General features: G+C 47.5%; 1 protein-coding gene across 1 annotated transcript; it reads left to right on the top strand.

The window, feature by feature from the left end:
• Positions 1-12358: 12358 nt before the first annotated feature.
• LOC309804760 (ATP synthase subunit g, mitochondrial-like) lies at positions 12359-13017 on the top strand. Its single transcript, XM_082622322.1, has one exon. The coding sequence runs from the start codon at positions 12383-12385 to the stop codon at positions 12692-12694; it is 312 nt and encodes a 103-aa protein (XP_082478448.1). The 5' UTR covers positions 12359-12382; the 3' UTR covers positions 12695-13017.
• Positions 13018-26540: the final 13523 nt, after the last annotated feature.

Raw genomic sequence — 26540 nt, forward strand, 5'->3', positions numbered from 1 at the left:
CAAGCATGGTGTAATCCCCTTTTAGAGACTGGGAAACAGGCCAGAGAGGCCAGGTGCCCTGCCTAATGTCAGGTGGGAGAAAGGGAGGCAGTGGAATTAGAAGCCATGTCTTTGCTTCTAGTTACTTTCCTTCTTTTAGATTGATGAGGAATCTTCAGTTCCTTTTGTGTCTTCAGCCAAGATGAGGTCACATCTTCAGGGGAAGCCCTGGGAGGCAATGGTTCCCTCTGCTCCCAGCCAGAGGTCCTGCCCGTGGGAACCACGTCACCCCAATGGTGCCCAGGAGGGGCGCGTGAGCACAGTCAGCAAAGGGAACGTTTGCTGTCACCCGGCGGCTCACAGGCCTCCTCGGGGGTGTCCACAGGTGATCTTTGGACCACCCTGAGCCATATGGACGACTATTTATGCCTTTAATTGTTCATTTCTGATTGTAAGAGACACATACTCATGGTAGAAAAACTGGAAAACTACAAATGTAATATACAAAAGGAAGTAAAAATCAGTCATGAGTCCAGTGTCCAGAGAGTACTACTAGAAACATTTAAATAAATTTTCTGTCTTTTTGAAGCAGTAGATACAAACACACACACACACACACACACACACACACACACGGACTTTAAAAAATGCATTTAAATCATACTAATTACAGCTTTATGCTCTCCTTGTTCACTTAACACCCCCTTATCCCATTCTTCCATTAGCCCCCGTTCATAGGCGAAGCCACGGAAACTAAGAAGAGGGAGATACTGTGTTCAAGCCCAATCTGAATCAGTGGTGGATCAGGATTCACACTTTGGATGTGATTCACACTCAGATGGAGAAACGGAGACCCCAAGAGGAGCAGCCTCTCTGAGGTCACGTGACTGCAGGGCTCCTGGACTCTTCTCTGCCTTTCATCTGGTGTCTGGGCAGGGTTCCCGGAGATCTCAGGAGAGGATTTGCTCTGTGGGTCTGAAGGAGACTGTGGGTCCAGAAGCTAGTGGGCGGGACGCTGTGCCCACCTGGGCCGGGGAGAGTGATGCTTCCTGTGCTTTCAAGCGGCTGTACCCCAGTGGAGCAGACAGGACCCACTTCCCCTTAACGACCCCTGCTGCCCTACTGAGCTCCAGAGCAGAGACTTGCTAAACCTCGGTTTCCACTTCTGCATGAAAGTGAAAATCCTAGCCTCACAGTGTTGCTATGAGGATGCCAAGGTTGTGGAAACCACTAGTTTTGGACACTGTGGGGTCCCAGTCTAATAATAACAGAAACAAGAATCCAAAACAGTCATGGACTGCCGAGCCTACCAGTAGACACTGTGCTGAGGGCTCACAGGCATCATTGCATGAAACTAGCATAAAAACCCCAAGAGGAGGTGTGATTATTGTCACCCCTATTTTTTTTTTTTTTTTTTTGCGGTACGCGGGCCTCTCACCGCTGCGGCCTCTCCTGTTGCGGAGCACAGTCTCCAGACGCGCAGGCTCAGCGGCCATGGCTCACGGGCCCAGCTGCTCCGTGGCATGTGGGATTTTCCTGGACTGGGGCACGAACCCATGTCCCCTGCATCAGCAGGTGGACTCTCAACCACTGCGCCACCAGGGAAGCCCTATCACCCCTGTTTTATAGAGGAGGAAACCCAGGCTCTGAGGAGTAAAAATCACCCACCCAAGGTCACACAAGTGCCGGGAGCCAGGACTTGGACCCAGATCAGTCTATGCCAGATTCAAACCCTTAGCCCATGACGTGATCAGCATAATGTGAAAATGGTACGGAAAAGTGAGATCAGTTTTAGGTCTGCACAGACTGCAGGTTCATTTTTAAACACGCATAACTATGATGAGAACTACAGCTTAATGAGCACATATTTTACTTGCATTACCTGCAAGTACCACCTTTAATATTGATAACTAACCTAGGAGGAAGGCACTGTTTTCCTCACTTTATAGATGAAGAAACAAGCTCAGAGAGGCCAGGCAACTTCCCCAAGGTTACACAGCTAATAGGCAGGTCTCTGCCTCCACAATGAGAGATTTTACCCACGGTGGTGTCCTCTCCAGTGCTTTGGGGAGCAGGAGAGGGTCAGATGGATGTGATGTCCCTTCTGGACCAGCCACCAGCTCTTCTCCTCCAGGGGAGATGTACCTGCCTGGAGCACTCCACCTGGCGGGACCTCTTGGGTAGGATTGACACAGGCCACGGGGAAGGGGAAGGACGAAATCAGGGCAGCTGCTGGTGGGCCCCTGAGCCTTTGCCAGGAGCTGGATCTCATTTGCTGCCTTGGCATCTGGAACTTGTGTTCGATTAAGCAAAGCACATTCATATGGCACAGAGTTTGGGGACCATTCCAGAGAGGCTGGGATATTACAGTCATCTGGCTGATGACATTTCTTCCTTTTCAGGTCCTTTCCTCAACTCCCACCTGTCTCAAGGCATTTCCTCCGTAGAAAATCCGGGGTGTATGGTGCGAACGTCATCATAGCTGTCCCAGCCAATCCTGGTAAGGCAGGGAGGTGAAGGTCACCCAGCAGGTCAGTGGCTCGGCTATGATGGCCTGTGATTCCTCTCTGGTGGGAGGAGGTCAGCTGAGCCATCGTCCCTCCCCGCCTGTTGCTCTCACCCTCCTGCCGCCCTCTGGGCAGTTGGATCCATTCTTCGAGCAGTAGGGCCCCTGTCCGCTTTGTACAGATGAAAAGCAGGAGCTCAGAGAAGAGCAACTCCCTCGGGGCAGCCAGGTGCCTAGAGGCAGAGCCTCCTAGGACCTGGGTCCGCTGCCACACACCCCTGCCCTTGGGCTGTACCCACTAACTTGTCGATTTCAATATTGAAGGTTCTCTCTATGGAAACAACTGATTTCTATCCCCGCTCCCTCTCACAAGCACAGCTCCATCTGGGGAGAAATCCCGGGGCCAGCAATGGAGTGGAATCCACCAGGGACACGGGTGTCTGGGACTGAGGGGGTGGGAGAAAAGGTCCTCTCTGCTGCTACTGTGCCCCCGGGAAGCTGCCTGCCCCTCGGATGTCTCCTGGGGGCGGGATGGGGGTATGAGTGCGCTCCCAACCCCCTAGACCATTGAGTGTCCGGTGTTCAGCCTGCCAGGGACTCTGTACTCTTGCTGTGGGACCTTGGGCCAGTCACCTGCCATCTCTGAGTTCACGTTCCCAGGACTTCCCTGGAGGTCCAGTGGTTAAGACTCCGCGCTCCCAATGCAGGGGGCATGGGTTCGATCCCTGGTCAGGGAAGATCCCACATGCTGCATGGTGCGGCAAAACAACAACAACAAAAAACCACACAAAGGCATATCTGAGCTCACGTTCCCATCTGCATAGTGGACAGGTGGGTGGGGAAGGATACAGCGCTCACCATGTGGGATTCTGGGCGCAAAGCGTCAGACCGAAGGAGGCCCTTTTCCCCACGGCACGTGAGCAGCATGCCCTGGTCAGGGCATGCAGATCACTTCAGACTGTCTCCCCCCAGCCTCGCACTTGCATTTGGTCAAGAGCAGGTGTTGGAGTCCAATAGTCCAGTTCAAGTCCCAGCTCTGTCACTTAGTAGCTGTGTGTGCTTGGGCAAGTTCTTTAACTTCTCTGTGCCTCCATTTCCCCAAGTGTAAAAAGGTGATGATAAATTCCTACCTTGTAGGGATGTGTGGGAATGAAGCAAGCCAACACATGGCAGAAATTTAGATGGAGCCCCTAGTGTGAGCGGCATGTAGTATTCCTGCTACAATTATTATCAAGGTCTTAACCCTCAGGCTCCAGCCCACTGAGGAGCCATGAGTCAAGGCCATACAGCTCTCTTCCCACTAGCCCTGGCTGTGTCTCCGATCACTGACCCACCAGAGGCCAGCTCCTTACCCTTGTGGGGCCTCAGTGACCTCACGTAGAAAATGACACTTGGACTTCACTCTGGGTCGCGAGACACAGCACAGAGCTGGCACTTAGGAGACAATCACGAACAGATCTTCCACAGGCTGGGTGCTGTGCACCTCTGCGGGTGTTTCTGCAAAGCCCAGCAGCATCAGGACTTGAGGAGGAGGGAACATGCACCCCTTCCTCCCTCTGGCATGGAACCTGCCTAAACCGTGCATTGGGTTGTTAAGATCCAGAGAGTTCCTTTTTGCATTGCAGTCAGGTGTTTTCAGAGCCTCACCACTCACTGATGCCGGCACCCGTTCCTTCCGGCCCAGAGGCCTCTTTGTGGCTCCGCAGGACAGCCCTGCCCTCTGCCCAAGGTCTGGGGTGGAGCTGGAAGGCTGGCAGGGTGGTAGAGCCTGACACAGATGGAGGCCACCCTGCGTTCCTGCTCTACTGCCGCTCGCCCTGGCTCCCGCCCGCCCGCCGGCCCTGCCCACCGGTGCAGGTGAGAGTTTGAATCAGGAATAGTTTGTCTTTGGGCTTCTGTGAAGACAGTGAAGGGATCCCCAGAATCTTAGGTCTCAGGGGGCTGTGAGCATCTCTGGTCTAACCCCTGTCACCCACTGTGCAGATGGGCACAGGGAGGCCAAGGAACGTGCCCAGGTTTGCACAGCCAGCCAGCAGGGGACCCAGGCTCCTCCACCCAGGCCTGGAAGAGCGCTTACCTGGCCCCTGCCCCAACCAGAACACGGTCCCCACAGGAGGAGCAGAGGTTAGGGAGGGCCAAGCCCAGAGGAGGTCACTTTTCAGGAAAGGGCTAAGGGCCCCTTGTCAACCAGGGGAAGGCCTGCCTCCTGAGGCTCCGAAACTTGGTTCTAGAAGTGGGAAAGGGGAAAGATGGAAAGACAGGACTGACACAAGGTGCCCAGGGCACTGCAGGCCAGGGAGGTAGAGGGTGAAGCCAGCCTTCGCCCTAGAGGGAGACTATAAACACCTGTGCCCAGGTGTCATCGTGACCTTCTTTTACACAACCCTTTAGCTGTTCACAGAGCACATTCACGCCTAGGAGGTCCTTTGATCTTCACAACAGCCCTGATAATATGCCATCACTATTTGCGTTTTATAAGTGAGGAAACTCAGACGGATAGGCAGTGTGATGTGGCAGGGAACAGTTTTCCCACTGGATCCCCTCCCTGGCTCAGCTACCAACTCACTGGGGACCTCTGGCAAGCCTCTTCTCTACTCTGGGCCTCAGTTTTCCCATCTGTAAAATGGGGCAGCTGAGAACCCAATGGCCTCTGAGAACCCTCCTGGTATTCAATTCTCCTACCACAGGGCAGCAGCCCCTCCAACCTGCCAATTGAACTGCCCCCTATTTTACAGTTAAATAAGCATGGATGTGCCTCCTAGCTTGTTGCATTTTCCCAAGCTTGGGTTACTGTCAACCTCACTTTACACGCAAGGTAATTATGGACAATCAGGGACGTGAGTTGACTTGCCTGAGATCCCACAGGGGCTTAGTGACTGAGCAGGAGGGGGAAGGTAGAAGCTCTAACTAGATTTTTTCCCCTTACTTCCCTAGAGCAATACTGTCCAGTTCAGCAGCCGCTGACACGCGTGCCTGTAAAGTGTGTGTGGCCAGCTGGATAACGCTCTCCAAAGGTGTCTACACCCTAATCCTCGGATCTGTGAGTATGCTACTTTACATGGCAAAAGGGACTTTGCAGATGTGATTAAGGATCTTGAGATGGGGGGTTATCCTGGATTATTTGGGCAGGCCCAATATCATCATAAGGGTCCTGTAAGAGGGAGTCAAGGGTCAGAGTCAGAGAAGGCAAAGTGACAAGTAAAGCAGAGGGAGAGAAGATGTGACAACAGAAGCAGTTTGAGATATGCACTTTGAAGATGGAGGAAGGGATGGATGGATGGGTGGGTGGGTGGGTGGATGGATGGATGGATGGATGGATGGATGGATGGAAGGCGGGCTGGAGAAGACAAGGAACGAATTCTCCCCGGGAGTCTCCAGGACGAACACAGCCCTGCCAACATCTTGATTTTAGCCCCCTGAGACTCATTTCCAACTTTCTAACCTCAAGACTGTAAGATAATAAATCCATGCTGTTTCAAAGCACTAAGTGTTAATGTGTTACAGCAGTGGTTGAAAACTAATATGGCACTTGATGTGACCACTCCAAATTGAGATGAGCCATGAGTCCTAAAATACATACCATATTTTTTTTAATGAATTTATTTCTTTATTTATTTTTGGCTGCATTGGGTCTTCGTTGCTGTGTGCGGGCTTTCTCTAGTTGCAGAGCACGGGGGGTCTACTCTTTTGTTGTGGTGCGCAGGCTTCTCATTGCGGTGGCTTCTCTTGTTGCAGAGCACAGGCTCTAGGCGCGTGGGCTTCAGTAGTTGTGGCACACGTGCTCAGTAGTTATGGCTCGCGGGCTCTAGAGCACAGGCTCAGTAGTTGTGGTGCACAGGATTAGTTGCTCCGCGGCATGTGGGATCTTCCTGGACCAGGGCTCGAACCCATGTCCCCTGCACTGGCAGGCGGATTCTTAACCACTGCGCCACCAGGGAAGCCCTACATACCATATTTTGAAGACTTAGTATGAAAAAGAGAATTTCATTGATTTCCTTAATATTTTTATATTGATGACATGTTGAAATGATCAACATTTCATTACTTTAGATTAAACACAATTTATTAAAAGTAATTTCCCCTGATCTTTTTTTAATGTTTGTATTAGGAAATTGACAATTACATGTGTAGCTCACATTATATGTCTACTGAACATCCCTAGAGGACTTTTCTCGTCGTCCTGATGAAGGAGCAGTCTCCACCCCTCTGTTGTAGCTGGGGATGGGGCCTTAACTGAGTAAGGGAATCACACACCCCCAACACACACACACACACACACACACATGCACACACTGCAGGTGAGGGGCCTTGGTGGTGGGCGAGTGTCCTGGCCCCCCCTCGCCACTCCCATCTGCCTGAGCTGAGCCCTGCCTCTGGGCCAACCCATGTCCCTGCTAGATGTGACTTCTATTTTTAGCAGCTGTACTCGCTGGCTCCACATAGCTAACTCTGAGGCTTGCTGGGTGGGGGCCAGCCCCAGGCCTGCCCTGTCCCTGCCAACGGGGATCTCAGGAGGAGCTGACACCCTGGTGCTGGGGCCTCTCAGGGAGCATAAGTCAGCCTTGCAACATCCCTGGCAAGGAAATACTATCATAATCTGCATGTTTTCTGTGACGAGCCCGAGGCTCAGAGATCTCTCCAAGCGAGGAGGGGGCAGAGCTGAGTCTGAGTCTTCCTCCCCAAGGCCTGACCTGCTCAGGGACCGGAGGAAGTCACCAGTTCGTGGGTGGCATTTCTCTGGAGCGTTTTCTACCTTGGAAAGTATTCTAAGCCAGAGAAAAGGAGAGAATCCATTTGGAAGGAGGGAGGGAGGTGGATGAAGCTTCCAGGTGTGCAGCTGACATCTCCTGTTGCAGTGGGTCCCAGTAATGAAAGCACCAACACGTATGGAAAGGCAACACGACACGAAAACCAGGATTGCCCTGTGGTTAGAACTCAGGTGCCGGCCTCTAGAACACCCGGGTTTCGATGCTGCCTGTCTGCTGGAGCCCTCAGCCTCGGTCTCCTCCGCTGCACAATCGGCGTAGGAGGGGTCAGAGGACAAAGTGAGGTCATGAACATAAGTGCCCAGCCCCGAGCCAGGCACTGGGGAGCCCTCCTCAGTAAACAATCGCTATTGTTAGTATTTACCAAGGACTTACTGTGTCCTCTCAGCAAAACATCCCAACAATTCATGAGGTCACTGTTGTCATCATCCCCATTTAACAGATGAAGAAACTGAGGCTGAGGGAGGTGAGGTCACTTTTCAAGGTCACACATCTGGTGAGAGGCAGAGCCAGGAATTTTTTGGTAACAGCTTTAGGAAGTTATAATTAAGATATAACACACATACCATACAATTCACCCATTTAAAGTGTACAAGTCAATGGCATTTATATATTTTTTTCTCTTTCTTTGGTGGAACCCTAACTGATACAGTTGCAGTCTAGAAGACTTGTTTTTAGTTTTAAATACTGTTCTATTTTCCAAATATAAATTTGTTAGGGAATTCCCTGGTGGTCCAGTGGTTAGGACTCTGTGCTTCCACTGCAGGGGGCCCGGGTCCACTCCCTCATGCCGCCGTTGCAGCCAATAAATAAAAAAACAAACAAACAAACAAATAAGTAAATAAATAAAAATAAAATAAATATAAATTTGTTTTTAAATGAACAAAATACATAATCATTTAAAATAATATAAAGGTAGGGTGCATTTTATGATAAGTAAATTATATTTCAATAAAGCCATTAAAATAATAATATTAAAGCGATAACTGCTCATTATTTTTAAAAAGAAGGGAGAAATACAGAAGAGTATCCCACTACTCAGAGATAACTACTATTAACATGGTGGTGTATTTCTTGCCAGATATAGATATATAGCTATATATACCAGATACATACACACACATTCACAGTCCTCAAAATTGGTATCATATACATATACCAATCTTTATCCTTCATTTTCCATTTCATATTATTATTAACATTTTTCCATGCCATTAAATATCTATGAAAACATATTGTCATGACAGTGTTATATTCCATTATGTGGAAGGGACAGAAGTAATGTAACCATCCCCTAACTGTCAGATAATTCAGCTTTTTACCCACTGCGACGAATCATCTTTTTTAAAAATTTATTTATTTATTTATTTATTTATTTATTTATGGCTGCGTTGGATCTTCATTGCTGTGCATGGACTTTCTCTAGTTGCGGCGAGCGGGGGCTACTCCTCGTTGTGGTGCGTGGGCTTCTCTTTGCTGTGGCTTTTGTTGTGGAGCACGGGCTCTAGGTGCGCGGTCTTCAGTAGTTGTGGCTCGCGGGCTCTAAAGCGCAGGCTCAGTAGTTGTGGCGCACGGGCTTAGTTGCTCCGTGACGTGTGGGACCATCCAGGACCCGGGCTCGAACCCGTGTCCCCTGCATTGGCAGGTGGATTCTTAACCACTGCACCACCAGGGAAGTCCCTATGATGAACAGTCTTGACAAGTCTTTGGTGTTACCTCTGATCACAGCCAGAGGAGAGGTGTTTAGAAGTGCTATGCCTGGATCGAAGATGTGAACAATTTTAAGGCTCTTGATACATATTGAAAAATGTTTTGCAGAAATGACATACTAATTTAAACTTTCCCAAGTAGTGTATTGAAGTATATATCTCATCTCACTAAGTATTGCTATATTTTTAAAATATTTGTTAATTTACTAGATGAGAAATGGCATTTTAAATTTAACACAGTTGCCTTTGGTATCTAGGAAGGACGAACCTGTTTCACATGGTTAGTAACCATCTGCATTTCATTTTATGTGAATTGTCTACACATGCCCTGTGTCCAAATTTCTATATATGTGTTAGTATTTTTCTTATTAACTTATCACAAAGCATGGTAATTACTATTCATCGGTCACACTTATTGCAAGTACTTTTCTCACTTTGTTATTTGCCTTTCTGATTTCTTTTTTTTTTTTTTTTTTTTTTTTTTTTGCGGTACGGGGGCCTCTCACTGCTGTGGCCTCTCCCGCTGCGGAGCACAGGCTCCGGATGCACAGGCTCAGCAGCCATGGCTCACGGGCCCAGCCGCTCCGCGGCATGTGGGATCTTCCCGGACCGGGGCACGAACCCATGTCCCTTGCATCGGCAGGCGGACTCTCAACCACTGCGCCACCAGGAAAGCCCTCTGATTTCTTTTATGATTTTTTTAATACACTAAAGATTTTAATTTTTCAAAGGGAGTGGTATTTCTTATTGTTTAAAATGTCCCCATTCAAATAAGGTCTGTAGTTTCTTTTTTATTTTTAATTTATTTTATTTGTTTTGGCTGCCCTGGGTCTTAGTTGCAGCATGTGGGATCTTAGCTCCCCGACCAGGGGAACCTGTGTCCCCTGCATTGGAAGGCAGATTCTTAACCACTAGACCACCAGGGAAGTCCCAGTTCTGTAGTTTCTTTTTTTTTTTTTAACATCTTTATTGGAGTATAATTGCTTTGCATCGTTGTGTTAGTCGCTGCTGTATAACAAAGTGAATCAGCTATATGTATACATATATCCCCATATCCCCTCCCTCTTGTGTCTCCCTCCCACCCTCCGTATCCCACCCCTCTAGGTGGTCACAAAGCACCAAGCTTATCTCCCTGTGCCATGCAGCTGCTTCCCACTAGCTGTCTGTTTTACATTTGGTAGTGTATATATGTCAGTGCCACTCTCTCACTTCGTCTCCGCTTACCCTTCCCCCTCCCTGTGTCCTCAAGTCCATTCTCTACGTCTGCAGCTTTATTCCTGTCCTGCCCCTAGGTTCTTCAGAACCTTTTTTTTTTTTTTAGATCGTCTATATATGTGTTAGCATACGGTATTTGTTTTTCTCTTTCTGACTTACTTCACTCTGTAGGACAGACTCTAGGTCCATCCACCTCACTACAGATAACTCAATTTCATTTCTTTTTATGGCTGAGTAATATTCCATTACATATATATGCCAGATCTTTAGTTTCTTTTTTCTTTTTTTTTCTTTTTAACGGTATGTGGGCCTCTCACTGTTGTGGCCTCTCCCATTGCGGAGCACAGGCTCCGGACGCGCAGGCTCAACGGCCATGGCTCACGGGCCCAGCCGCTTCACAGCATGTGAGATCCTCCCAGACCAGGGCACGAACCCATGTCCCCTGCATCGGCAGGCAGACTCTCAACCACTGCGCCACCAGGGAAGCCCTGTAGTTTCTTGATAGCATCATACCGGCTTCAATTCCTTGGTTATGAAAATGCACTATGGTTATGTAAGAGGTTATGATTAGGGAAAACTATGTGATGGGGTACACAAGAATTCTGTACTATTTTTGCAACTTTATGTGAGTCAAATTATTTCCAAATACAAGGTTAAAAAAGTTTTTTTTAAGTTGAAAAGTATTATTTAGATTTTCTTCTAAGTTTTATGGACTCATATTTTAACTCTTTCTCCATCAGAAATTTATTTGATATAAAGTGAGAGATGAGACTGACTTAATTCTTTTCCAGATGGCTGGCCAGTTGTCTTAGCCTTGAGGTTGAATCATTCTTCCTTTACCTGGTGATTTGGTCACCACCTTTCTTACACACTGAAGCCTGTAAATGATAAGGACTGTTTCCGGGCTATTTTTGTTCTTCTGATCCATTACCATTTCTTATGTCCTTACCATGCTATTTTTGATTACTAAATTTTCAGAGTATGTTTTAAAATGTGACATGACAGGTGTTGGTTTCCTCCACACATCAAATTAACCCTTTTTTTGTATTACTTGTATTTTTCAACATTTTTTGACTTTTTATTCTTGCAGATGGAACAAACATGATAAAAATATTTCAGAGATTTTTATGGGCATCTCATTAAACTTGCCAATTACCTTGAGAAAAGTTGACATCTTTACAACATCCAGTTTTCCTATCCAAGACCACAGTAGGAAGGAAGCTTCATTTATTTATCTTTTCCTTTTTCTCAGTAAAGATGTGTAGCTGTCTTCTTATCAGTCTTTCACATTTCTTGTTAAGGTTAGTTATTGATATGTTATGACCGAAATTTTTTAAACTTATGCTTTCTAATTGGTTATGTTAGTATGTAGGGTGGTACAGATGTATAGGATGGTGACTGCCTTTTATATCCAGTCACCTTGCTGAATTCTCTTATTTATTCTGGTAGCTTTTTCAGTTAATGTGACTGGTTTTCAAGATGGACAAACAAATCCTGTTTAAATCAGCATAATTTTGATTCCTTTACAAATAGCAGCAACACTCTGGAGCCACAAGGATCATTTGATGGCGAAACATAAGCAAGTTACTTATTATCTATGAACTTCGATTCCCTTATAAGGAAAAAAATGGAAACAATGCTAATACATAAAATAACTATGTATCTTGTTGAGGTGCTATGAGTATTCAGTAAAATAAGATATTTAATATAATCTCCAATTGCAGAATCCTTAGGAAGTGGTATAGTCTTTTTCCTAAGTCACCTCCTTGCTTCCCATTACGGCAATGGCTAAAACTTTCAGATCAATGTTGAATAATAGTATTGGGTCCTATTCTTTATTGAGTTCCTAATTTTGATTGGAGGACTTCCACGGTTTTACCCAAAGAGCCTATTAATCAAGCCATCAGGCCTCTAGAGCTATTACATAAACACAACATGAAAATCACAGACTCCTCTTTAAGGCAATTGTTCTCCCGTAAATCTGAAAGCTCAGAACTTCTGACAAGTTTGTTATTTATACATCAGTAAAACTGGGGGAAAAAATTTTAAGGTTGCTGGAGGTTTCTGTGCCTTGTTTTCTTAACGGGTCAGTTCCTTACTTTACGAGTCTGATGAACTCTGGAATCTGAGCGAGGACAAACCCCGGGAAGTCAGGGTAGATTAAAGCTTCAGCGGAGTCGGCGCGACGGGCTTTCCGTCCTAGAACCATGGCCCATTTTGTCTGTAACCTCGCGGAGAAGGCCCCGGCGCTGGTCAGCGCTGCTGTGACTTACTCAAAGCCTCAATTGGCCACATTTTGGCACTATGCCAAGGTTGAGCTGGTCCCTCCAACCCCTGCTGAGATCCCTACAGCTATTCAGAGCTTGCAAAAAATTATCAGTAGTGCTCAAACTTGTAGCTTCAAACAGCTTACAGTTAAGGAAGCTCTGCTGAATGGTTTGGTGGCCACTGAGGTGTGGATGTGGTTTTATGTTGGCGAGATCATAGGCAAGCGTGGCATCATTGGCTATAATGTTTGAAGACCAGTCTTTGCTTTGTTATTTGGGTGTTCTTGGACCATGTGTGAGCAGACTGCTATTTGAATAAAATAAGACAATGTGTCAAAAAAAAAAAAAAAGCTTCAGCGGGACTTCCCTCCCTCTGGAGCTTGGACAGAAAGGGCACTGGACCTGGAATCCTTTAACCTGCTTTCAGATCCTTACCCTTGCTGGCTGTGAGACCTTGGGCAAGTCACATCACCAGCTCTGAGCCCAACTGCCCTCATGGGCAAAGCTGGGTGACACAGTTCTCAACTGGTGGGGTTATGAGGGGCAGCTGGATGACACATGTGAGGTCCAGACACACAGAAGATTCCCAGGAATGTTAGCTGAAGCTGAGTGCTCTGGGGGATTGTGTGCTGGGCTTATTTAAGAGGAAGAATCCCTAAAGCCTTCTACCAATAAGTTGTTTATTAGGTGTTCACTCATCAAATCCTCCCAACATCTATGTTCCTGGCACTGGGCTAGTTTTGACAATCAGTGTTCAACATCCCAGCACAGGGCAGAAGGGAGACAGACAGTAAATGAGCACAAATAAATGTGCCTTCCTGCAGGGAGGGGCTGGCAAGGGCCTAATGGGGGAGCGGCTGATTGCCAGAGTCCGTCCCCCTCCCTTGGTCCCCTGGGTCGGGCCAGGCCGCCAGCACCCGCAGCCATATGGAATGCATTGAGCAGCTCCAGCATTCCAAACACGCGGTTCTGCTCTCCCAGGCGCCTTTTCCTGAACTGTGCCAGGCCTTCTGCAGGCAGCCAGGGCCTCAGTGCCTGATAAGAGGGCCTCCCCGAGGCTGCCTTCCACCTGCGCAATGTCAAGGTCAGCGGGAGGCGGGTGGCGGGTGTCCCCGATGCTCTGTAGCTGCTCCTCCACGGCCCTGGCAGGGACTGGGAGGTGGCCTGGAGAGAAGAGATCAAGTGACCCCAGGGGCCACTGGAATCACAGCATCTGGTTGCTTTGTTGTAGATAAGTAATAGAAACATTTAAAATAAAAATTCTACTGTATAGCACAGGAAACTATATTCAATATCCTGTGATAAACCATAATGGAAAAGAATATGAAAAATTATATATATATATATAAACTGAGCACTTTGCTGCACAGCAGTAATTAACACAACATTGTAAATCAGCTATACTTCAATTTCTTAAAAAGGAAATAATGAAATAAAATAATAAAATTAAATTAAAAATCCTAAATTGGGCATGCAGGTCCCCCCCAAATCTTTCTAACCAGGTTTCCTGTAACTTTGTCTTACTTCCCCTCCTTGACAGAGTCAGGAGTCTTGGGGTACATGATTGATTCTGGGCCTATCACAGAGCAGTGTCAGGTCACACTTGACCCTCAGTGGTTGCTTTGATGAATGACTGGGTGAGGGATGGCTGAGCACCCACCATGTGCGGGCATGAGTCCCACACTAATCTCACTTCCCTGACAGAAGGCCCCTGCCTTAAGATGGTCCCTGTTTACAGAGGAGATGACTGAGGCTCAGAACTGGAATCCAGGCTTCGCCCTTCCCTCCACTCCAGAGGTCTGCAAACTGCCACTCACCTGAACCAGGCTGAGGGCTTGTTGAAACAGAGTGCTAGGGGAATTTCCTGGCGGTCCAGTGATTAGGAGTCTGAGCTTCCACTGCCAGGGACCCGGGTTTGATCCCTGGTCAGGGAACTAAGATCCCACAAGCCGCGTGGCATGGCCAAAAAAATTAATTAATTAAAAAAAAATAACAGGGCTTGCCTGGTGGCGCAGTGGTTGGGGGTCCGCCTGCCGATGCAGGGGACGTGGGTTCGTGCCCCGGTCCGGGAGGATCCCACGTGCCACGGAGTGGCTGGGCCCCTGAGCCATGGCCGCCGAGCCTGTGCGTCCGGAGCCTGTGCTCCGCGATGGGAGAGGCCACGGCAGTGAGAGGCCCGCGTACCGCAAAAAAAAAAAATAATAATAACAGAGTGCTGGGTCCACCCCCAGATTTTTAAACTCAGTGGTTCTGGGGTGGAGCCAGAGAATTTGCATTTGTCACACGTTCCCGGTTAATGCTGATGCTCTTGGTCCAGGACCACACTTTAGGAAACTCTGCCTATACTATGGTGCCCCCTCTGAATAAATTTTCAGTGATTAGGGAGATGCAACTTTCACCGTGGGCCACTTTCCATGGCAAGGATGTATGATGAGCTGCCTTCCCTATACCAAGAATAGAAGGTTCCATTCCTGACTGTCCCACCCTCAGGGGAATGCCCCGCTCCCCATACTACGTTCAGTCGTCTGAGTGCTCCTCCTGGACACCACAGGGCACAGACTTCCTAAAGTGGGGTGCATCCATTGAGCAATGAGGACAAGTAATTGTCGATGATGAATTTGCTTCCTTAAGTGACCATCAGGAGAGGGGACAGTCAGAGCTAAAGAAAGAGCTGGAAGGCTTGGAGAAAACTGACAGCGGCTTCCAAGAAAGGGACATACAGGACGGCTGGAGAGTTGAGTGATGTGGAAGGCAGGACAGGAGCTGAACGTGCTGGGAAGAGAGTGATGGGGCAGCTGCAGACTTGGAGAGGAAGCTACCTGCATCACCGCTGAAACCAGGGGGGCCCGGGGCCTGGTAAGCAGAGAGCTGGGACAGAGAGCTGAGGAAAGCAAGGGGTTCTCGGAATGCATTTCCATTTTATTCTGTCAGTGTTTACATGTGGCTTCTTTTTCAGCGTCTAGCCGACCTGAGCAGAGAAAGAGTACCCTTATCCATGCGGCACACCTTATAAATTAGGCTATTAAATAATGACATCGCCACACAAGGGGGTTTTCATAATTAATAATCACAGCTGCCGTTTATCGTGTCTATTATGCACCAGGCCTTTTACATACAAAACCTCGTTCAGTCCTCCCAACAACCTCCAGAAAGTGGGTTCTGAGATTATCCCCATTTTTCAGATGAGGAAACTGAGGCTAGGGAGCTTAAATAACTTGGTCAAGGTCCTAGTCTCTAGGAAATGACAGGGCTACTGTCTCACCATCTCTAAACCGTCACTTTCCTCTCTATCACCCTGCCCTTCATTTCCTGAACACCTGCTCCATGCACGGCCCTGGGAGGGACCGCAGATGAATCATTCAAGAAGTCACCGATTCAACAAGCTTTCTTTTTTTTCTTGTTGAGCACTTACTCTTTTGTATGGGCTTCTTTATTTATAGCATGCCTTATTCCAGAAAGCACTTAACATAACTTCTTGATGTACAAGAGAATAAAAATTTTAGAGGAGTGGTCATGTGACGGTTGCCAAATGGAAAACAGAAGCTGGAAAGGTCAGAGGAACCAGGGAATAAGACAGGCAGACAAAAGGCAGAGCTCATGGTCCTCTGGGTTACAGGAGACAAGCCCCAAATTGTCCTCTGAGCTTTCTAGTGGCCAAAATCTAATCCCACGAGGTTCAGGGTCCATAAGATACCAACGAATCAGAGGCTGCAGGAAAACATGACTCTCCTGGGCCCTAAGACCAGAGAGGCCTTTTCCTAGGGAGTTGGCGTGAGGAGAACACGGTGGAACATAGGGAGCAATGTCCCCAAACGGCGTACAGGCTGCACGTGCAGCACAGGCCCCGGGGGCTGTTTCCTGTGCTCCCCTCCATGCTGGCCCAAGTCCCAAAGCGGAAAGCAGCTCAGGGGAGAGATCACAGCGCAGGACAGGCCTGCCGGTCTCCATTCTCTGGTTTAATCCCCACGCAGCGTTTATAGGAAACATTCAGAACAAACTGGCAGGCTGCTAGCTACATGCAGTCCTCAGGTAAGCTCTGTTTGGCCTGAGAAGTATACTTAAACGGTTTGGATTCATTGCCAACTTTAAACGGTTAGGAAATTTCACCTAAAAAGCCAGATTTTGACAGTCTGTTTAAAAAAAAAAAATGGAGGCCTCCCTGGTGGCGCAGTGGTTGAGAGTCCGCCTGCCGATGCAGGGGACGCGGGTTCGTGCCCCGGTCTGGGAGGATCCCACATGCCGCGGAGCGGCTGGGCCCATGAGCCACGGCCGCTGAGCCTGCACGTCCGGAGCCTGTGCTCCGCAGCGGGAGAGGCCACAGCAGTGAGAGGCCCGCGTACCGCAAAAAAAAAAAAAAAAAAAAAAGGATTTGACTACATGGGACCCACATTCCCTAAGGATGAGAATTGGCTTGAGCTGAGTAGTTTTCCGATGATCCCTCCATGGTTCCCTGAGGCCCTTTTTGTTTTCAACTTCCCTACCTGGCTTTGCAAGTTGTCAGGGGCTTGCAGCCCTGGTTTGGGATATTTTGAGTTGTGTCACATTGGTGTGCGTCAGCAGCAGTCAGTAACTGTTTACAGTGTGGGGTCCCAGGCCGGGCTCCTTGGATCTGGGGGTGGGGCTCAGTCTTTCTAACAGGTATTGAGGTGCAGGCGTCTCTCCTGATGGGCTGGATGGCTGGCTGGGGCCCAAGAGTGATTGTATAGCTGCTCAGCACCACCGATCCAGGTAGATGGATGAATAGTGTTCCTTTGAACACAGCTTTTGGCAATTACAGTGGGGCTGTGAGTTCAAGATCACGCTCCCTGACAGATGCCCAGAGTGTAGCTCCGCTGAGTCTCTGGTGTGTCCTGAGGCAGGTGCTGTCAATCACAGTGGTGCTTGCCCTTGGCTGCACGTCAGAACCACCTGGAGAACTTTTCAACCCATCCTCAGGCCCAGGCCACCTCCCAGACCAATTAAATCTGAATCTCTGAGGAGAACACAGGCGTCAGCATTTTAAAGCTCCCCAGGTTATCCCAGAGGACTGCCAGGTGTGAGGGGCAGGGCTTAAAAAGGACCATGTTCTCTGGGCCAGGTCTGGTATCAGCTGGAGAGATACTGAGATGAGGAAGGCTCCCGGGAGAGCAGAGAGGATGGAGGTAAGTGGACTGTCAGGGTAAGTGTGATGAGTACTCTGGGAACCCAAATGGAGACCCCTAAGTCAGCCTGGGGAACTCAAACTCTCCACCACCCCATCCTCTGGAGGAGAGGCCTGAGCTGAATTTTGGGAATAAATACCATCCAGCCACATAAAGAAGGAGAAGGAGAATCCCAGCCAAAGCAAGGGTACAGTCCAAGACTCTGAGGCCCGAACGGAGAGGGGGAAGGGATAGAGCGGAAGGTTGTCTGGTGCAGCTGAGTCAACGGTAGGGGGAAGGAATATGAGAAGAGGCCACGGAGGAAGGGAGGGGCCAAATCACAAAAGGCCTTGCATGCCAAGCTAGGGAGATTGAATTTTGCCCTGAGGCTCAGAGGAACTTCTGGAGGGCTTTAAGTCCAAGAGTCATATGGATGAACAAATCCATAATGGGCTGGGTTTATCAAGGAGGGCTTCCTGGAGGAGGTCAGACTTGAGCTGAGGGAGGGAGGAGGCTTTGGAAAGCTGGCCGGGAGGGAGAGGTGTGGGTATTCTGATCAGCTTGCTACTGTTAAACCTCTTCAAAACGCTTCCCTCCCCCACGCCCTTTGAAACCATTTGAATCACAAGCTGCCCCTGTTTAGAGTTGTGTTTGTCGGTTATTTGAAAGCTGTGGTTTCTCTTTAGCAGATTCTGGGCCCCATCCTTTGATTAGGAACCAGGAAGGAATAAAGAACGCATCCTCTTGCCCAGAGAGCTAATTATTGAAATACTGTGGGCCTTACCAGGGTTTATGGCGTCACTGATCTCTGTCATCCAACAGCTCCTAAATTCTAACTGGTCAAAGTTTTCAGTACATTTTTATGGGCTGCCCCAAAGCCAGCTGGAAGCTTTTTTTCCATAAACTTTCCCTGAGACAAGTAGCCAGGTTTCACATATTAAAATGAAAACGTCAAAAGCGTTGTTTAAAAAAAAAAAAAAAAGAAAGAAAAGAAAAAGATGCAGCTCAGCTCACAAAACTCACATCAGAGTCCAACAGCATCTGCCTGGGTTTTTCTGCAAAGCTGATGGTCAAGTTAGAACGATGATGATAATCCCATGATCACTTTATCCATTCACTCAACAAACACTTGCTGGGCATTTACTGGGTACCAGGCTTGAGCTGGGCACCAAGCTGAGAAGATGCCTTAGGCATGATTGCCCCATCCCCACTGCCCCCAAGGGCTCAAAATACGTTAGAGTTTACAAAGTGTTTTCACGTGTAATTTGGGGAGCTGTAGGTAATGTTATTATCCCCATTTTTCAGAGGAGGAAACTGAGGCTCGTAGAGGTTAGGTAGCTTGCCCAGAGTCACAACAGTAATAAGGGTTAGAATTCAACCTTGGGTCATCCATATTCAGAACCTACGTTCTGTCCCTCCACCCTGCTCCTTTTTAAGCAACACCATCTAACCGTTATTGGCTTAAGTTGAACAATAGCTCCAAGAGGTTTAGCTGCAACTTATAATCTGTCTAGTATCTGCCCTCATCTTAGAACCTGATTTCTCTTTTGAGGGAATTCCCCCATTGTGAGGAAGGGAAACTAGCACCACCTCCCGTGGCACCATCACCATGTAAGCCTAGTGAAACCCAGTGCTTCCCCAGCATCTCCTGCCCAGACAGTGGATAGGCACATGTGAAATACAACCTCCGCCAATCAGATACTCCCTCCTGGGACTGACTCTTGAGTGAGTGGTGAGAGGACCCTTGGAGGTCAAAATCACACTCAGCAGAGAGCCCCAGATCAGTCTGCCTGCAGCATTCCCTTGGCTGGGGTTCCTGTGGCTCCCATGGCTGCGCCCTTGGTCCAGACCTCTCAGCCCTTCAAGCTGCTACCAAGCTTGCTCTTCTATGGGATTCCATTCTCATCTGGGTCCTTCTGGCCTTTTAAGGGTTATGAGTGTAGAGATGGAGGCTGAGGTAAAACCCATGGGTGTGGACTGCTGAAGGAGCAATGGGCTGGAGTACACGGACAGAGGGGCAGGAGGGAGAGGAATAAGGGGACCCGAATATGTGCCAGGAGATGGTCTGGGAAGGGTCTGATCAGTGATCTGTTCTCAAGGCTATGAAAGAGGGATCATCAGTCAGGATTCTCCAGAAAAACAGAACCGATGGAGATAGATAGATAGGTACATAGGTACATAGATACATACGTTGATAGGTACAAGATACATAGATACAAAGATAGGTAGATTGATTGATAGATACAGAGAGGATAGATACAGACATAGATACACAGATGGACACATAGATAGATACATAGATGGTAGATAGCTATAAAATAAGTATGTATATACAGTTTTTAAAAGAAATACCTTTATTTTAAGAAACTGGCTCACGGGATGGGGGCACTGCCAAGTCCAGGGCCGGCTGACAGGCTCAAATGCAGGCACGAGTTGATGCTGCTGTGCTCTTGACACAGCTTTTCTTCTTCTCTGGGAAACATCAGTTTTCGCTCTTCAGGCCTCCAGGTGACTGGATGAGGCCCTCCCACACACTACCAGGGTCATCTTCACTGCCTGGAGATGTTAATCACAGCTACAAAATCCCTTCACAGCCCCACCTAGATCCACATTTGATTAAATAACTGGGTGCTAAAATTAACCCTCACGGAAGGGTCATCCCAGGTTGGTACCTCCTGGGATTGTCAGAGGGGGGGTGACTACGGACAGAATGGACCAGTGATTGGAGTGAGAAACACTCAGTTTGGCATTGGGTCATCTCCTGACTGCAGACGAGAACATGGTCCTCGGTCTCACCAAGGGTTCATTGCCAAAGCCAGGTTGGCTGTGAAGGGTTTGCGAACAGATTACTCATGGTTTGAGCCTGTGCTCTCTCTGCTTATGCTGCGACCTGCAGACAAAACCCCTCGCTGCGGAGTCCTGTCCCTGCCTTTCCCTTTCCCGGTGGCCACCCCCCGCCCCTGACCTTTTTATGTCCAGCTGCCGCAGCATCTCTCTTTCGGCTGAATGTTCATACAAACTGTGCCTACTGTTCCCACCACCCTAAGTCCCAGGGCCTCTTTCCTGGATGCCTACCACTCCGGATTCCCTCTCCCTTTCTCTAACTGACCCCACCTCAGCCACCACACACACCCTGGGCCTGTCGAAGCCTCCCAGGTGGCATCCAGACCCCAGTGGTCTGAACCGCATCTGAAGTGAACAGCTCTCGGCTCACAGGCTCCTCCTACCCAGGGTGTCTCACAAATTGGGCTCCCTCCACGCAGCTCTGGCCCAGATGTTTCCCGTCCGTGGCAGGAGATGTATGGGGTCTTGAACTGTAATCTTGGACGGGGCAGCTGTAAGACACAGATCCAGGTGGTCCCAGCTAAACCTCTCAAAGCCGTTGCCCCAGTTTAGGCCCAAAGGTTAGGAGCAGAACAGACCACAGAGAGAGAGCAGCCTTGGGAGTTTCTTCTGAGAGCCGCAAAAGCGCGAAGGTTCTCTTTAAATCGCTAGAGACTCAAGGCCTCTCCAAGCTGATTGTCACCTAGACATTCCCCCACCCAGGCAAGGACTCCCTCAGAAATTCAGGAGAATGTCATATATCCCAGAACACTGAACAAGAAGGGTTTTAAAATACATTTTGGCAGTAAGAAAGCCCAAGAGGATTGCCGGAGATCTGACAAAAGCAACAGGGTGTAAATCTCTCAGCAGGCAGGCAGAAACCTTGATCAAACTATGGCTGTTTTGCTGATTTACCACTTGACCTTGAACAAGTCTTTCCTGGATGACCCTGAGCAAGCCTCACCTGCTCTCCAGGTACCAGTTTGCCTATCTGAACATGAGCAGTTGGGTAACGTGACTTGGAAGGTCCTCTCCGGTTGTGACTACCTGACCCTGAGACTTGTGTCTAATACCGTCCAGCTGCATGACCTTGGGTACCTCACTCAACCTCCTTAACCTCAGTTTCATCATCTGCAAAATGGGGGATTCGTAATCCTAGCCTTGTTCATCTTGTAGCGTTGCTGTGGGGATGGAATGGGAGATGTGAAAATACCCTGTGTAAACTCCAAAGAGCTATTCATATATGAAGTATTAGTGCAAGATGAAATATCATGGTATGATGTATCTAGGGTGTCTTAATTGCATAAGAAGCTACAAGACCAAATAGCAGTATTCATAGGGGCAGAAAGGCATGGTGGTCAAAGGCTCTGGACCCAGCCTGCCTGGGTTTGTGGCTCAGCTCTCCCACCTTTACCAGTTTCCTCATGAGTAAACTGGGTTAAGAATAGCACATGTGAAACCCAGGGCAGCGCCTGGCATGTGGTGTGCTCTCTAGCAACGCTGATGATTATCATGATTATCTTCCTATCATGAAGCAAGGAGGCAGGGTGGGGCAGTGGGATGGCCGTTGTTTTTTTTTTTTTTTTAACATCTTTATTGGAGTATAATTGCTTTACAATGGTGTGTTAGTTTCTGCTTTATAACAAAGTGAATCAGCTATACATATACATACATCCCCATATCTCCTCTCTCTTGTGTCTCCCTCCCACCCTCCCTATCCCACCCCTCTAGGTGGACACAAAGCACCAAGCTGATCTCCCTGTGCTTTGCTGGTCATTGGCTTTTGAATACACCAGACCTCACTGGGTTCAAACCTCCATTCTACTAGCTGAATCATACAAATGATCATGTGATATCCACTGTCTTCTTTTTGGCTCTCCTCTGATTATTTCTTGAGCAGTTAATAGTTTGTCTCCTTCATGAAATGCCCAGCAAGGGGTTGGCTCCTGGGGACCAGTTCTTGTCTGTTTCCTATCTGCTCAGCTTGGGGCTGGGCGCTCAGCCACCAAGTTGACAGACTCACGAGGTTGCTTGATTCTAGAAAAGATGCCTTGTAAATACTGGAATTCACTAATAAAATTCTCCTCTGTATTTTAATATGGGGATAATTTGAAAGATAGCTTTACTCCTCCCCAGAAGTATCTGTTGTACAATGGCATAGATTAACAAAAGACACAGTGCCCTTGCTTTGGGCTAGAATTCTATTTACTTATTCAATTTACTTATCTAATTCTATCTTTTATAATCACATTATTTGTATCATACCAATCAAAATCTCTGATTGAATATAATATATGGACCAAATTCATAAAAAAAAGAAGACAAAATAACTCTCAAATAATAAATGAGATGTTTGGTGGATCAAATCTCTTTTATGGCGGTGCTGAGGCACGTGGAATCTTAGTTCCGCGACCAGGGATAGAACTCGTGCCCCCTGCAGTGGAAGCCTGAAGTCTTAACCACTGGACCGCCAGGGAAGTCCCTCAAATCTTTCTATAAGATCCTTTGTGTAGCAAGATTGGGAACTACTCGTTTGTTTAAACGTTATGCTTTGACCAGTGAGTAAATCTGAAGCCTAGACCGGAGAAGTGATTTATTCAAGGTTACCCAGTGAGGGAGAAACAAAGCTCAGATTAAGTTCATAAAATCAAATACTTTCGTAGTCAGAGGCACTTTAGAGATCATGGGTATTTACTCAGAAACAACCACTCCTTGTCTTGAGCCATTTCTTTTTTTAATATATGTGAAAAAAATTTAATAGTAATTACAGTAATAAAAATTAAAACACAATGAGAAATAAAAATACAAAGTCTGTATTGGCAAAAAAATAAACTTTCTGACAATCCTGAGTGTTGGTTGATCCCATCTCTTAACAGACTATCAGTGACCCGTTGATGTGTCTGTCCGCCAACGCTACTGCTGGATATGGGCTTCTTGATGTCAAAGGCTGGGATTTATTTATCTTTATGGCACATCTCCCTCTGCCCTGACCCTTATTCCTAGGGGTGCCTGCCCCCAGCACATTGCCCTAACCGGCTGCTGAATGTTGCAAGTGTGAATAAAGCTGTACTTTATTTTTAACAGATGGAGAGACCAAATCAGAGAAGAGAAGGGACCCACCCCTGATTCCATAGCAAGCTTGCGGGGAGGGTCAACAGGATCTCCTACATCCCAATGGAGGTGCTCCTGGGCTCCCACAGAGGACAGACACTTGATGTCTCTCGTTTCCCCACAAAAGCCACAGGTAAAAGTGTTTATGGCTTGGCAGCCAACGAAGGCCACAAGCACTTCAATAGGCCACAGTCTGACCCTGTCAACTATTTTCTTTTTTTTTAAATTTCTAAATGGTGTTAAAAGTCATCCTTTCCACTATAATTTGAAAGCTCTCAGCACCTCCATGCTGAGGCCATTATAAACTGACTCCCAAATTCAGGCAACAAAACACAGGCCCGCCTACCGGCCATCTGCTTTCATGGATGAAATCTTAATTATTTCCAAATAATTATTGTCAATGATTTCCAAAACCTTTATTATAATCATAATTATTCAAATTTGTGAAAAGTGTTTTCTTCTTTGTAGAGCACTTTCATATATACTAACTGGTCTAGGACTCAAACAAATACGTCCTCTAGAATTAAGGTACTGTTGCACGTTTAAAATAGGTGAATTTTTTTTTTTTTTTTTTTGTGGTACGCGGGCCTCTCACTGTTGTGGCCTCTCCCGTTGCGGAGCACTGGCTCCGGACGCGCAGGCTCAGCGGCCATGGCTCACGGGCCCAGCTGCTCTGCGGCATGTGGGATCTTCCCGGACCGGGGCACGAACCCGTGTCCCCTGCATCGGCAGGCAGACTCTCAACCACTGCGCCACCAGGGAAGCCCAAAATAGGTGAATTTTTTAATGTGAATTACCTATACCTCAATAAAGCTGACTTAAAAAGTAAGACAGTGAAAACCACAAGTGACTTTTATTTTCTTCCTTGTGCTTTTCCATATTTTCCATGGTGTCCTTAATTGAAAGCAAAAATAGAAGAGGGCCGCAGATGGAAGAAGATGGATTCTTGCAAGGTGGGAGACCTTCTCTCGACATTCCTTGGCCTTTGCTGGTCTCCCCTGAGACACAGCTGAGGGTAAGAGTACTCCTCCCTACTTTGTGTGGCCTTGGGGAAGTCACTCCACCTCTCCAAGCTTTTTTTCTTTCCCCTGTGAACAGATCTGATGCCTGCCATCCCTGGTTCACCACGCTGTGACAAGTCTCAGGGAACAGACATGTTAGGACACTGTGAGGTCTGATGGCCCTGCACATGTGACAGGTTAGTGCTGTGACTAAACCTCCTTTGCTGTAATCTCCCAGCCCCTGCCCCCATCTTTAAAATTACCAAATATTTCAAACGTACAGAGAATAGAGAAAAAGTTTTGGACGTGAGAAGGAGAAGGATCATTGCGAAGAATTACAGACAAGACCCCCAGCTTTGCCAAATCTTGACCTTGCCATATATGCTTCAGATTTTTTTTTCTGAAAAATAGAACATTACAGATAAAATTAAATCCCCTGTGTTCCTCTTTCTGATCTCATTCCCATCCCTCCCTTCCCAGAGGTAACTACTATTCTAAATTTAGTGTCTTTGATTTCCTATGTACGTTTGAATACTTTCACTATCTGACTGTATCCCTAAAAATACATGTATAACATAGTTTTGAATTTAAAAAAAAACTTTTGGTATCACACTATTCTACCACTTGATGTTCCCTTTTTTTTTTTCTAGACTGTATCTATGTTGAGGCTACAGCCTCAGTTTATTTTCCCTCCCAGTATATTATTCCATTGCACAGAGAGATCACAATTTATCTATCTGCACTGCTGTTGATGGACAATTAATCAATTCCTCATTTTTCATAATTATGTGCTGAGTGAGTGAAGTCACTGAATTGTAGACAAGAGCATCTTCAACTTTATTAGATGTTGCCAAACCTCTTCTTCAGAGAAGTTGTACCAATTTACACGTCCATCAAGACTGTACAAGGGTTCCAAGGGTGCCACCTCTTCACCCCCTCCACCCTTCTCCCAACATTGATAGAATGCTTACTCCTTGCCAGTCCGGAGGATGTGAAATGGCGTCTCACAGCTCTTTTCATTTGCATCTCTCCCATGACCCGTGAGGTTGAACATCTTTTTACATTTTTGGCCTCCTAGATTTCCTCTTTTGTGAATTGCCTGTTGATAGTCTTAACCCATTTTTTAAAAAAAATGATCGTTTGTCTTTCTCTGGTTTGTCCATGCTTTCAACCTACTTCTGCCAGATCCCAAAGCAAACTCAGATCATGGCCCTTCTCAGTTCTAAACTCCCCGAGGCTCTCTAGGATACACATAACTTACAACCTTGCTCAGTGGTCCTGATTTGCTGTGGGCTGAAAACCAAGCTCAGCCCAGGACACTCAGCCCCACCTTCTCCTCCAGCCTTACTGTCTGCACCCTGAACTCCGGTCCAGCAGACACAATTCACTCCGTCCCAGGCCTACTGCACACACCATGCCCTAGGCCTGGAATGCCTCCCTCCTATCTCCACATTTCCTCTGAATGCCACCTTTTCTGTGATAGTTCTCAAATCAAAGTTGGATTTGCCTCTAAACGGTCAGGTGAAACTCTACCTTTCTAGTGGCATTTATCATTTCTCCTTTTGTAGTATTTTAACCACTCCTCATCTTGGCCATCACTTTTTCATTGACAAAAACACCTGCCCCTGCATTATGCTATTTTGTCCTCATCTCTGCAATGGCCCTGTGAGTTGGGGTAGTACCACTACCCTCTTTGAACAGATAGGGAATGTGGCCTACAGGGGGAATTGTTCACCCAACATCTTACTCTGGCTCAGAGGCAGAGGTGGACTTGAAGCCAGGACTCCTCCAATTCCATGTCCAGCTCGCTGCACCATGCCCCTCATATTTATATATGCGTGTTGTTGCTGCTTGAGCCAACACCTGACTCCCCCATGAGACTGTGGGCCCCGTAGCTCCCAGTTCTCGTCCTACCCAGGGGGGCACTCAATGAATATATAATTTCTTGAAAAAGTACGGTAATCACTTACTGCATACCCACTGGCTGCGGGGGGCTTTGCATACATTCACCCTAACCTTCCCAACAACTCTATGAGGAGACTG

This window comes from Mesoplodon mirus (genome assembly GCF_964341445.2).
Source record: "Mesoplodon mirus genome assembly, chromosome: 1".
NCBI classification, from domain to species: Eukaryota; Metazoa; Chordata; class Mammalia; order Artiodactyla; family Ziphiidae; genus Mesoplodon; species Mesoplodon mirus.

Excerpts from the sequence above, each read along its gene's own strand:
- LOC309804760 (XM_082622322.1), top strand. The coding sequence starts at position 12,383 with ATGGCCCATTTTGTCTGTAACCTCGCGGAGAAGGCCCCGGCGCTGGTC.